The sequence below is a fragment of the Melopsittacus undulatus genome, chromosome 2 (genome assembly GCF_012275295.1).
Source record: "Melopsittacus undulatus isolate bMelUnd1 chromosome 2, bMelUnd1.mat.Z, whole genome shotgun sequence".
Lineage (NCBI taxonomy): Eukaryota > Metazoa > Chordata > Aves > Psittaciformes > Psittaculidae > Melopsittacus > Melopsittacus undulatus.
Genome location: NC_047528.1, coordinates 2,934,748 through 2,949,025, shown reverse-complemented (window position 1 = coordinate 2,949,025; position 14,278 = coordinate 2,934,748). Strand labels below are relative to the sequence as shown.

Sequence of the window (14,278 nt, the reverse complement as noted above, 5' to 3'; positions counted from 1 at the left end):
AGGCAGCAACCCATCATTAGAGCAAGTGATCCAGAGCCACAGTGTGTTGTCCTCTCCCAGAAGAACAAAACTGGATGGTGCTCAGAGGAAGAGGGTCAGGATTAGTTCAATGGGGAGTTAATTCAAGGAAGAGACCTCATTACACAGAAACCAGCTGACACATCCACAGTGCTTCCCTCAGGCTTTGTATTTGCCAGACCAAGGAAACAGCTCCCTTTCTGCTCCAGCTGCAGGGCTCTGGCTTTTGTCCTCCCACCAACGCTTCCTCCTGTTTGTTTCTTCCTCTTAACCACTTCTTGCACCAGCCGGACTCAGCCCTTGGTGTAACCAAACCTCCTGTTTTATCTTCATGCAATCACAGAATCAGACTGGTTTGTGTTGGAAGGGACCTTAAAGCTCATCCAGCTCCAACCCCTGCCACAGGCAGGGACCCCTTCCACTGGAGCAGCTGCTCCAAGCCCCTGTGTCCAACCTGGCCTTGAACACTGACAGGGATGGAGCATTCACAACCTCCCTGGGCAACCCATTCCAGTGCCTCAGCACCCTCACAGGGAAGAACTTCTTCTTTATCTCCAACCTGAACTTCCCCTGTTTCAGTCTGAACCCATCACCCCTTGTCCTATCACTGCAGTCCCTGATGAAGAGCCCCCATCCAGCATCTTTGTACCCCCTTCATATAAATGATAACAAAAAGTCTCTTGTCCATCCTTGAGGGGAATTGGGAGCCTGTGAATGGCTTAGAAACACACAAACAAGGTCAGTTCAGAGCTTGCATTAAGTGGAGACCAAATCCGTTCTTGGCAAGGAGTGACCAGACTGGCAACCAGCTCCAGGCTGTCCTGCAAGCAGCAGATAAATTAAGAGGAGAGAGGCTCATAAATTCCTAAGCTTTGGAACACAAAGGTCTGGAAGGACTCCGACTGCTGTGATGGATCACAGACTGCTCGGAGGAGATGATCCCTCAGTCCATCCAGCAGCACAAAGGAGCCACAGCATCAGTGTAACCATGAGCATCCTTTGGACCAAAACCGAGTGAGACACACCAAAAAGCTGAGCAAAGACATCCTGGAGCCAAGGGGCAGAGGTTGTTATTACTGGCAGAAGCTCCAAGCAGGGCACCATAAGGTTCTTGTCTCCCCATGACCATTACCACCCTAATTGCCTCCATGTGTCTGCTTCAGTTGAGCCCTCAGAGCAAAGAACCACAAGGACTTGACCTCTCTCTTCTCCATTATCTTCAGCCTTGTGTTCTTGCCAGCTTCCAGCCTGTGCTATGCACTGAGAAAAAGACCTTTTAATGCAGAATCTTAGAGCCTGGTCTTGCTTTTAGTGAATTGGTTCATTGACTCCTTTCCCCTTCCAGGAAAACCCCATGGGGAATGCCTGTATAACCCTCACTCTGCAAGTGGAAGGAGCTAAGTGCTTAATAACGCAAAGGAAAGAGGCTCTGAGAGATGCTCCCATCCTGCAACACCTCCTCATCCTCCAAACACAACAGCATAGGATACAGGAGACAACAGATATAATGGACAAAAATGCTATACAGAAGTCAGGTTGATCTATATCAGACTGACAGGAAAGTGGCTACTGGAAAATAGTGTTTTCTCCATATCTAAACCAAGATTCCTCTTGTCTGGCTGGATAAAACCCCCAAAACTGGGCTGTGAATGAGAGCATCAGTCCCCAGTGCTTGAAAATGCCATGGCCCTGCTGCCCTAAGTCCTCCTGCTTCCCAAAACCCTTCCCAAAATACCTGACTTCTCTTTCTTACCCAGAGCTCCTCTATCACTTTCCCCTCCAAAGGGCATTGCCTTCACCCACATAAAGCAACATTGCCATTTAGAAGGAATCTACCTTTACACTGTTTAATCCTCACCTTTAGTGCAGCTCATCACTGAATTGCCACTTGGCCCCTTGCAAGTATCTTTGTCCCAACCACTCTGCACCTTAGGGAACACCATGAGTTAGGTCCTGTTTCACACTGCTATGGATGGGGAAACACTCAGCATACAACAGCCCCATCTGCCTCACAGGACAGGGAGTTAAAACCCTTCTCCATGCTCAACCCTGCTCCCTAGGAAGAGCTGAAGGACCAGAGCATGCAGTTCACATGGCTCAACATCACATCTGCACGTGGTGTAAGCCTCCATCCAGGCTTCATTTGCTTCCCATAGGTGCATAGTGATGCCCAAATTTCTCTTGGCTATCAGTCTCAGCAGCAGGTTGTTGCTCGAAGGACTGAACCTGAACCATATGCCCTGTCCCTTCCTGCAGAGAGAAAACAAGCCCTATTAATATTAATAGGGATATTAATGACCCTTATTTATCCCTGTACCAATCCCACGGCACCATTGGAAGCAGCCTGTACCCAAGAAGAGGGTCTGGGACAGTGATGATTAGAAGAGAAGAGCTGTTTTCCCATAGGGTAAATGAATAATACTGGACCATCACTGTTTTTACCCCAGGGCATCAACAGCCACAACCGAGTGTACCAGACCCCATCATCTCTGCCACCCAGACTGCATCTCATCCATCCCCTTTCCCTCTTCTCAGTGCCATTCATTCCCATTTACCCAGCTCCTAAAAGCCCAAACCAGCCCACCTAATGCATAGACTAAAGCTCCATCTCCTGTGCTGCACTGACATGATTTCTGTCTCAAACAGGGAGGGCTGTGAGGTTCAGACTAAGACTTTCTCCATGCTTGAATATAGAGATCTCCATCTCCTTTGTATGATACCAAGGGAAAGGAGTTTCAAGCAAGGTACTGGAATCTGGGCTTAGAACAAAAAGCTGGGTTTAATTTCTAATGCAATAGCCAAGTACTGCTGCCAGACAGAGATGCTGATGCTGCCCTCACCAGCTCCAAAACCTGCTTTGGCTCAGCAATGAGCAGCCAAATCACTTAAATGGATGCACTAAACCAGTGCTCTTCAGAACTCACTTCCCAGCTCAGGCTGATGCTCTGGGGAGGCTGTACCTGGAATCCTGTGCTCAGCTCTGGGCCCCTCACTAGAAGAGAGACCTTGAGGGGCTGGAGTGGGGCCAGAGAAGGGAATGGAGCTGGTGCAGGGCCTGGAGCCCAAGGGTGATGGGGAAGGGCTGAGGGAGCTGGGGGGTTCAGATGGAGAAGAGAAGGCTCAGGGGGGACCTGATGGCTCCCTCCAAGTGCCTGCAGGAGGATGGAGCCAGGAGGGGCTGGGCTCTGCTCCCAAGGAACAAGGGATGGGACAAGAGGAACCGGCCTCAAGCTGCACCAGGGCAGGTTTAGATGGAGCTGAGGAACAATTCCTGCCCCGCAGGGTGCTCAGGCATTGGAACAGGCTGCCCAGGGCAGGGCTGCAGGCACCGGCCCTGCAAGGGTTCACAGCCCGTGGAGACGAGGCCTCAGTGCCATGGGGCAGGGGTGGAATGGGCAGTGATGGGGAAGGGTTATACTGGATGGGTTTAAAGGGCTTTTCCAACCCAATTGATTCTATAACTCTATATTATGGTTTCCCTCCCTCCAACGCATTCAAGCATCAGTCCTCTGGCTTCCCTGCACTGCATGACGAAGGCAAACAACCACTGCAGCCAAAGCCCCATGAGAGGGCTCAAACAGCTGCTGCCTCTGCAAAGCCCTGGCATCCAGAGCAGGGCTCAGGGCCAGGGGAGGAAGGGAGGGAAGGAAGGAGGGAGGACACCCCACTGGAGAGCCCATTCCAAAGGCTGCAACACCAGAGGCTGAAGCAAAACAGCCTAGGAAGGGTTATCCATGAGCTGTTTCAACAAAGCCCTTCAGCATCCCCTTTGCCCCCTGCCCAGAAGGACCTTAAGCAAGAGCAGGAACACTGCAGAAGTTGCTTTTACTATTCCCAAAGCAGTCCCAGTTTTTGGAAGCTTGTGAAGGAGCAGAAGGGATAAGGGCAGGTCCTGGTTGAGAAGGGATGCACACACGAGGGATGGGCTCTTTAGGTCTGTACTAGTTCCATGTGAATACATGGGAATGAGATCCTGCCTCTGCCAAAGCTCATTCCCAGCACACCAGTGAGCTCAGCGCATTTACTTTCCAAGTGCTTTGCCTGAAGAACTTAGCTCTGATGTTCCACTTCTCAGCATGGATCATCGACAACAGCAAACAGTGCTTCTAATAGCTGAGGGCTTTTACTTCCACTCTCACAGCACAGCTGAGGCATGGGGAGCTCCTGTGTTTTATCATGCACTTCCAGCTGAAACTGGTGTGCTATGACTCTCCAAAACCATGGCCATGGCCCTGAGAGATAAGAGATGTGTGTACACAGCATCCCTGGGACTGACACACTCCATTTCTGTGTCAGGAAGTCCCCATGCAGCACATTCCAAAAGCTGGGAGCATCCCTCTGTTTGGCTTTTATAAGCAAGAAGAAAACGGGATTGCCTAAGGAGTGATTTGTTGGTTGTGACAGGAGGAGGATGCTGTAGGGACTTAAGTGTGGCTTAATAACTGCACCATCCAATTACTACATAAGAGAGCAGTTGGTTGGAATTTCATGGACACTTTGGACCCAGCGGGATGTTGCGTTAAACTGGAGAAGCTGATGGTGTTTCCCATCATATATATATGATGGGAATATCATATATATATATATGTATATCTCATATATACAATGGGATTATCATATATATATGATATGTATGTATACATATACATATATATACACACACACATATATACACATACATATATATATGATATATGTATATCTCATATATATGATGGCAATATCATATATATATGATATATGTATAACTCATATATACAATGGCAATACCATATATAGATATGATATATGTATTTCTCATATATATACCCATATATATATCCATATATAGGGATATAAATCAAAATCCCTAACACCCAGGTGCACCACATTTGCACTCTGGCAGAAGATGCTGGGACCTTTTGCTGGGCTTTCTCCTTCGGAGAGCTGGTATGAATTCAGTCAGAATTGGGTTCAGCCACTAAAAACATCACTTTGCATTGGCTGGTGGGCACAAAGCAGTCCTTCCCCCATGAAATTCACTCACTTTTGCCAAAATGAACAACTGAAACCTGGAGATATGTGTAGAGAAAGAGGCTTCCAGAATGTTCAGCTGTAACCAGGGCTGATGTGAGCTCACATTCTGGTTTTTATGGTGATTTTGGGGTCAAGGCATTTAGATAGCTTATATGTAGGACTCGATTCCAGCACCCATTCCTACTACCAGCCTCTGCCAGAAGAAGCTTCTATTCAACCATTGCTTTAAAGGTGCCTTCCACCCAAACTGTTCTATGAGCCTATGAAACAGCAGAGCTGGCTGGTTGGAAAGAGCTTGAATCCATTCCATGCTTCAGCAGGGATGGGCTTGGATTAGATGAGCGCAACACCATTCAAGTGAAGACCAGGAGGTCAGAAAGCTTCCTTATAAAGTCCTCATGCTGATGGTACCTTGCTGTCAGACCTCATGTCCTTGTAAGCACGAGTGGATGCTACATGTCTGAACACCGAGTGAGCTGAAAGCCAGAAGAGCAGATGGAGAACAGCTCTGAGCCATTGATGCTTGGCAGAAGATGAGCAAACTTTGCCCTTCTACAAGTGAACCAAACTCCCTGTCATCAGACATAGGTCTGAATGTGTCTGTCTGAATGCAAACCCCAGCAAGGGGGTGCAAATACATCCCTATTCTTTAGTCCCAAAGATGTTTAGAAAGTCTTAGGCATCACCTATGTGCTATATTAATGGGATGTAAAGCGTGCTGATGTTGTCTCCCACAATGAAACCAAACCATGGTGGGCCCTGCCTTCAGCAGGCAGCAGTGCATGGAGCATCCTCATCCAGCACATAAGGGTAATAAACTAAAACCCATAGAGAGCTTGGCACAAAGCCTGCATCCACACAGAGCTGATGAGGGAGAGCCCAAGGCAGAGCCTGGTGGGATGCTGCACACAGAAGCTCAGTTCAGCTCCATCCCTCCCTTCACACAAAGGCTTTTTGTCCTCGGCCCCAGACTGCCCTCACCCAACACAGACCCAGCACTGTCCTGCAAAAGGGCAGATGCTTTCCTGTGCTGCCAGAGGGGATGAAGATGACGAGAGCAGCTCACCCTGCCATGCTGAGATGCCACCAAGCTGCATGTAAAACAGCACTGGACTGCTTCTCCTTGCAGGCAAGAAGGAAACCCCACTGTGCTCAATGCGGTGATGCTGCCTCTCTCCATCCACAGTTATCATTGCCCTCTGGGGCTGTTGTACTTCATGGCAATCAGAGAAACACCCTCATGGCCTTGGTAGTGCTGGGGAATGGTTGGATTTGATGATCTTAAAGGTCTTTCCCAACCTGGTTGATTCCATGGTTGTAGGATCAACCCCAAGCAGATGGCCATGCCAGGACATGCAAAGTCCCCACACTGCCCTCAAGACCTGATTGTGCATCCTTTGGGCAGGCACTGAGGCAGCAGAAGGGGCACAGGCAGCACTGGGGACAGGCAATGTTACCCCCAGGCTCCCAGAACCTGCCTCCATGACAGAGCACATGGAGGACATGTGGGATGCTCATACTCCATGGACAAGGAGAGGAAGGATGGGTTAAGAACACTCAGATCCCAAAGACCCCCCAAGCACATCACTGAGAATCCCAGACTGGTTTGTGTTGGAAGGGACCTTAAAGCTCATCCAGCTCCAACCCCTGCCATGGGCAGGGACCCCTTCCACTGGAGCAGCTGCTCCAAGCCCCTGTGTCCAACCTAGCCTTGAGCACTGCCAGGGATGGGGCAGCCACAGCTTCTCTGGGCACCCTGGGCCAGCGCTCAGCACCCTCACAGGGAAGAGCTCCTTTATATCCACCCTTATATCTGACTTGTTTTATATCTAACTTACCCAAAGCTTATCTGCTTTTCCTTGTCAAATGGACCATCAAGAGTATCCATAGATAACACTTTGCTCTGCTGGACCCATCAGGCTTCACAAGAGTACCCAACACCAAGCTGGCTGCAAACCATCTCTCTGTTTTATGCATGGAGAAACTGAGTCACAGAGAAGCCTCCTTTGCCCTTGGCCCTCATTGGGGGAAGAGCAGCCTGGACCTGGGTGCATTAGATCTCACTGGCATCCCAAAGGCTCACAACACCAGGACAAACAAGGGGAGAGGAAACGTTGGCTGAGGCTTGGAGCCCTTGGTGAAGGATGCACTGTGCATATGGGGATGCTTGAGAGCAGCGATGGTGGAAGGCTGCGTTGGGATGGGTGCACTTACTTTGGGTCGCTTCCATTGGATGCCCTGGATCCTTGACTTGTAGAACAGGGAATCATCATTGGCAGGGAAAAGTGGGTCCTCGAAGAGCTGCTTCCGCCGCTGACATTCCTTCTTCAGGGAGGTGTAGCGCTGGTTCTCATAGGGCTTCACCGAGGAGAACATCCTTCCCTGCCGGCCCTGGAGGACAGGAACAGTGGGAATGAGATGGGGCAGGGTCTGCCCAGGGATGCTCAGTCCTCCCCTGCAGCATCTGTGTGGCAGGGTCAAGACATTGTGGCTCATCTACATCACTAGACCCCGCTTCTGTAGTCCCATGAAGCAGCCCTGGCTCACTCCTGAATGGATCATAGAATCATGGAGTCAATTGGTTTGGAAAAGCCCTTTAAGCTCATCCAGTCCAACCATTCCCCACCAGTGCCCAGGCCACCCCTGCCCCATGGCACTGAGGCCTCGTCACCATGGGCTGTGAACCCTTGCAGGGCCGGTGCCTGCAGCCCTGCCCTGGGCAGCCTGTTCCAATGCCTGAGCACCCTGTGGGGCAGGAATTGTTCCTCAGCTCCATCTAAACCTGCCCTGGTGCAGCTTGAGGCCGGTTCCTCTTGTCCCATCCCTTGTTCCTTGGGAGCAGAGCCCAGCCCCTCCTGGCTCCATCCTCCTGGCAGGCACTTGGAGGGAGCCATCAGGTCCCCCCTGAGCCTTCTCTTCTCCATCTGAACCCCCCAGCTCCCTCAGCCCTTCCCCATCACCCTTGGGCTCCAGGCCCTGCACCAGCTCCATTCCCTTCTCTGGCCCCTCTCCAGCCCCTCAAGGTCTCTCTTATAATGAGGGGCCCAGAGCTGAGCACAGGACTCGAGGTGCAGCCTCCCCAGTGCTTCATCACCAGTTTAAACAGGCAGGGAAAATCATACATAGAAATGAAGAGGGACCAATATCTCCTGTAAGCCCCAGCATACCTTGATGGTCCCCTGCATACAGGATTGCTATTTCACCCTGAAGTTGGCCATACACCATCAAAACAGGCACAGCAGATGACAGCCAGTGACCTGCCTCTTAGTGAATTTGTAACACCTTTGGGAAAAACACAGCCCCCAGAAGCAAAGGAGGAGAACACATTCCCTGCAAGACATGTTTCATGGGGCTGAGCCCTACCCAGAGCACCCTCACCCTGCAGCCTTGAATCAGAGACTGGTTTGTGTTGGAAGGGACCTTAAAGCTCATCCAGCTCCAACCCCTGTCACGGGCAGGGACCCCTTCCACTGGAGCAGCTGCTCCAAGCCCCTGTGTCCAACCTGGCCTTGAGCACTGCCAGGGATGGGGCAGCCACAGCTTCTCTGGGCACCCTGTGCCAGCGCCTCAGCACCCTCACAGGGAACAGCTTCTGCCTAAGAGCTCAGCTCAGTCTCCCTCTTCCAGTCATGGACACACATTCCATGATCTCATCAGACACAGCCTCTCAGCAGACTTTAGCAGATCTGGGTTTAATTAAAAGAAGGCCTCCTGGCAGCCTGCCGTGTGTTTCTGGATTAATTATTGTGTCCTGACAGTGCCTGGGCACAGATGTACATTTAGCAATCCAGAAAACAGCAGGAAACCTCTGCCCAAATGCCTCCTGGATTGAGAGCTGCACCTCTCCATCACCTCTCCATCAGCTTTCCATCACCTCTCCATCACCGCTGCCTGTTGGCCACTGGGTACCAACCCCTTTGCTCAGGTCCCCACCTCTTCACCCTGCAGGTCAAGTCACCTTGTCCCCACAGCAGGCACAAGGAAAAGGGGTGCTCTACAGTGAAGGTGCTGAGGCACTGGAATGGGTTGCCCAGGGAAGCTGTGAATGCTCCATCCCTGGCAGTGTTCAAGGCCAGGTTGGACAGAGCCTTGGGTGCCATGGTTTAGTGTGAGGTGTCCCTGCCCATGGCAGGGGGTTGGAACTGGATGATCTTAAGGTCCTTTCCAACCCAAACCATTCTATGATTCTACTAAATCATAGATCTTTTTCCAAAGCTCTTTCCCTATATTTCTCTGTATTTATAACAGATATGTACAATCCATCCCTCTCCCCAAAATGGGACATCCTTTCCAAAATGCTGACCATCAGTGACTCTAGCTGGAAAACATCGAGTCTGGTTTCCTAAAGTGGAGATCTGTGCCACATAACCCTAGAGCTGTGGTCTCCAACACCATCCATGGTATAACAAAGGATGCCCCAGGTGCATCCAGCAAGCTGACCTCTCACTGCTCCCTAAGAGACATAGAGAAACCATATGCTTATCATCCCATCACATATGGTGGGGCACAGATGCTGCACTAAAGGCTAATTGGAAGCAGCTGATCTGTAAAGATCCCAAATCCGTGGGATTATATGATCACTTACAGTTGGGCATCAATTTGGGAGCAGTCAGATCCCTGTTAATGAATCAGTGGGATTAGCTGAAGGGAAGTTGTTTGAGAGCTCAACCAATGCCTGTGCCTATCAGAGCAATGCTCCGAGAGCACCATCCAGCCTCCTGTCCTCTGGGAGGGATGAAAACACTTTGCAAAGCAGGAGAGCAGAGCACAGGTTTTAATTGATGCTGTTTATCAGCCTGATTAACAGCACAAGGGCTCATCAATCAGAGCTTAAGTGAACCCAAAATAACCCCCTTGTTGGCTGCTCCACAGGTCTCAGTAGCTAAAGCAGCTTCTGGGATGCTCCATTGCCAGGCAGCCACCTTTATCCAAATCATAGAACCAAATAGGTTGGAAAAGACCTTTAGGAGCATCCAGTCCAACCATTACAGCACTGCCAAGGCCACCACTAACCCATGGCACTGAAGGCCTCATCTACACTTCCAGGGATGGTGATTCCAGCACTTCCCAAATCACACAGTGTGTCCCAGCCTCACGCCCTGGGATGCAATGACTGGTAATGACTGTGCTTTTAATTAAACATGATCTGAACTGTGTGGACTGCATAGAATGGACTGGGACGACAGGTAGATGCATCTCCCACAAGCAGACCATTGGCACTGGATGGCCAACAACCCACTGACTCCAATGTCTCTCTAATCCCATATCCCCAGTGTGGAGGAAGAGCATTTAGTGATCCTCCAGGATGGTTGATTTGCAGGACAAAGCCAGGGAGAGCATCTCTGCCTTCACTGTACTGCATAACCTACTCTATTAGGAAACCAAGGCTAGGACCTTGCCTGCATAGGGCCTGATACCCAAGCATGAACACACACAGGAGCCTTTGAAGGCAGCTCAGAACATCGAGATGCTGTGGCACCCACTGCTATAGAGACACAGGCAGTACTGGGAAGGGATGGTTGGCAGCTGCCTTCTGCATGGATGCCACAGGCTGAGAGAGAAGGATGCTGCTGTTCACTGAGATGGGAAATGAATGGGAAAGGACATTTCCATGGGAGGTTGTGCAGGAAGAAGCAGTGAGATCCAGGGGAAAAGCCTGGAGAGGAGCAGAGAGAATCATGGAATGGTTTGGGTTGGAAGGGACCTTAAAGCTCATCCAGTTCCAATCGGGACCCCTTCCACTGGAGCAGCTGCTCCAAGCTCCAGTGTCCAACCTGGCCTTGAACACTGCCAGGGATGGGGCAGGGGTCTTTCTAAAGGCCACGGTTGAGCTAAGGCAGCAGTTACAGCTTTGATGCAGGAGATGCTGCACCCTGCTCCCAACCTGTCCCATAGCCAAGGGCTGGCACTTGGCTGCTCATTCATAAAATGCCTGCTCCTCCCCAGCCAGCTCTGCAACAACAGCTTGGAGCTCTGTTTTCCTATGTCCCTCGCAACACTGACATCCATGAGACACCCAAAACATCCATCCCTATGAGAACAGGACCATGGTTCTTCCCAAGCAGCTCCAGCCTGGGGGAAAAGGACCAGCTCCTCACTGTGCTATCCACTATACAGTGACCATCACCTCGAGAGCCATCTGTCCTTGCTGCTCTCACATGATGGAGGTGGATTTGAGCTGGAGAGGGAATGCCAAGCAGAAAGAGAGGGGATAATGTTCAGGATCATTTAAATACACAAATTAATTGGGAAATAATTAAAAGGAAGGGGCCGTGGGGAGTGCTTCGAGGACAGTGTTAGAATTCATTACTCCCTTTAATTTGCAGCATTTCATGCTTACCAGGCTGAACATCAGGTCTGCCACATTAAAATGCTCAAGGGCTAATGACTCTTTGGCTCCTTGCAGCCAGCCAGGATGCTTCAGGAGGACAAGAAGTGGGTGTTTTCATGCCTCGTTGGAAGGAACAACCTTCCACGTGCATTGAGCAGGAAGGGGAACTTGCACTCACACCTCTTAGAGCTGAGATCGGGAACAGAGGTTTGAACCCAACCTTAATCCAGCCACAGAGCAGTTAAATAGGAAAGCATTTATTTGGAGGACTGAGCCAGAGTTATGACTCAGGGTGTTGTGGACTCCCCCGTTTCACTCCAGCATCATCCAGCTCCTGCCAGCTGGTAACAATCATAATTCCAAGCACTGCAATGGGGAGAAGGATTGGAAGTGCTTGTGTTGGCCAGGACCAAATACTCGCTGAAAGGCTCTTCCTTGCTCCCCACAAACTGCTTCCTCCCCTTCACTTCCAGCCAGGAGGATCCTGTACCAATGGAGCTGGCATGGGATCACTGTGCTTATCACCAGGCTGTACCCCAGCCAGGAGCAAAGGGCTCCTTGCTTGTGGATCCTATAGTTGTCTGCCTTTAGGACAGACAAAACACCTCTTAACCAACATCTCCATGGGCAAAAGAAAGCCTCAAGTCACAGGCTATAGGGCTATAATCCCATTGAAAGGCCATCAGGACCAGGTCTGAGCAGCATTCCCAAAGCCCTTTCCCACTCCAAGCTCTGCATCAACCATAGTTATGCTTTGGACTCAAGAGTGGCATGGCCAGAGCCAGCAGCACCACACAGCATCCTGCATTAGCACCATGCACAGGGACTGGAAGTTGAAGCTACACTGATGGAACATAGGAAATGAAGCATCATTTCTACTCAGACCTGACTGTGGTTAACAGGGGAGCCAGCCCCTATGGGAAGATACAGGTAGCTCATCTCCAGATGCATCTGAGCAGGGCTGGAGACCCTTCCAGAGTAGCTGCTGTGGCCAAAATGCAGATTAAAGAGCATTAAAAGTGGTTACTTGCTGAAACAAACCCATTGACAAACGGAAGGATGAGTGCCCCTTTCCAGCCTTTATCTCTTCCCTTCATCCGGTGGCATCTCTGTTCTCATCTAAGCTACTAACTCTGCTAGGCTAAAGGTGAAACAACCATTTTCACTCAATTACATTTATGTCAAGCTCTGATTTTTGCCAGGGATTTGCTGCAGCACAGGTAGGATCCAAATCCAGACACCTGAACACAGCCTTGGGTGACACGGTCTAGCGTGAAGCATCCCTGCCCATGGCAGGGGATTGGAACTGGATGCCATTAAGGTCCTTCCCAATCCAATCTATTCCATGATTCCATGTTCTTTTAGCTGAAGGGTTAATTTTGCATGTGCGCACATAGGGATAGGGCATCAAAACCTCAGTGTAGTGGATTTAGCTTCCAAAACAACCCTGATGGGGTTAGGGGCTGTTTGCTCTGAGTGAGCAAACCCACTGCACTGATAGGGATTTTTGCAAGCACTTAAGTACAGCAAATGCTCCCTGTGGATGCGTCCTCCTTTAGAGTGGGAAAAAGCATCACTGTCAATCTGCAGGGATCCTGGTCCCTTCTGCAAAGCACTCTGAGACCTACAGAGGAAGGTGCTGTCTAAGACCAGGCTGTTACTGCTGAAACCTCAAGACATCAAGTAATCTGTCACTAAAAGGTGCATTTGCAGCAGTGCCAAGGAAAGGGCCAAGGTCACTCATCCCTGTGTGATTCCCTACCACCAAAGCCTGGCCGGCAGCATCTGCACAACATCAGCCCCAGAGAAGATGTCACATTTGGATGTTGTTTTCATCAATGCTCAGTGATTTTATCATGTTTGCTTTATTTCCTCTGCTTTTTATCCTCCAGAGCATTGCTCTTTCATTGCTTAACAGCTACAGGACAGCACAGGGAAAGACAGAGGGTTTGCATGGATGGGCAGTGTTTGGATATGTTGGGGTTAATGGGAGGGTTTAGGCATCCTTGGATAACCCCCTCCTGCAGGAGCCATGGGGGAGCGATAGCCAGGAGCTGCCTTTCGCTTGGATAACTCACCCCTTTTGCTTGGATAACTCTCACAGGGAGGCCTTTGGCCTGGGGAGTTCCTCATTCCTTGCAGATATGAGTCACCATGTGCTAACAGAGCCCACGGTGGAGCTGCAGGAAGGAAGGGCAGCCCTGCACCACAACCCATAATAACCCTGTGCTGGCAGCAAGCTCTGCCTGGCAAGAGCACTGCACACACAGTGCAGCACCAGCCAGACTGCTCAGCATGGATCTTAAGGTCAGATGGGACCAGGACACGGGTCTGAAGGCATCTTGGCACAATGAGGAGTAACAAGCTCAAAGCAAAGCTGGTGGCAGCATCCCTCCCCCTGGACCAGCCAATGCAGGGGGTGGGGAGATGCAGGACTAGCAGGGACAGGGGTGGAAGGATAGCAAAAGGAGGTGGCAGAAGGACAGACCCAAAAGCACTGGGAAGAGGAAGGATGGAACATGCCACCAGGCAACCAGCATGGGCCAAGGGAACAGAGAGATGGAGATATTCATCATTCATCATGGTCCAGCTCATCCCAACCCACTGATGGCTTGGGAAGAACAGAGAAGCTCCGTTTTGGGTACCACCAATATATCCCCAGGTGCTTTTCAACCCCTAAACCATCCTTACCATAGCAGACACATCAAGCTTGCTCATCAGGCCATATCAGGGTTAAACCTCCCTGTAGCTCAGCAGAGACTGCAGGGCAAGCATGGGAAGGTGAGTTAATGGGCTTTGCCAATGCTCAGCCCCTGGAGACAGCCTCCACATCCCAGCACCCCAGCCATGACCCTGGTTAATAATTGCAAGGGGCAGCACAAAGCACCAGCAACAGTGAACGCTCCTCAGTTC

The 14,278-nt window shown here is 50.5% G+C and overlaps 1 protein-coding gene across 1 annotated transcript in view; it reads right to left on the bottom strand.

Annotated features, from left to right (window-relative positions):
* CAPN5 (calpain 5) overlaps positions 1-14,278 on the bottom strand; it is a 51,826-nt gene that overhangs the window by 27,676 nt on the left and 9,872 nt on the right. The window contains exon 2 of the mRNA XM_034060132.1: positions 7,249-7,425. Coding sequence (XP_033916023.1) covers positions 7,249-7,410 — 162 coding nt within the window. The 5' untranslated portion in view covers positions 7,411-7,425. The remainder of the gene's footprint in view (positions 1-7,248; positions 7,426-14,278) is intronic.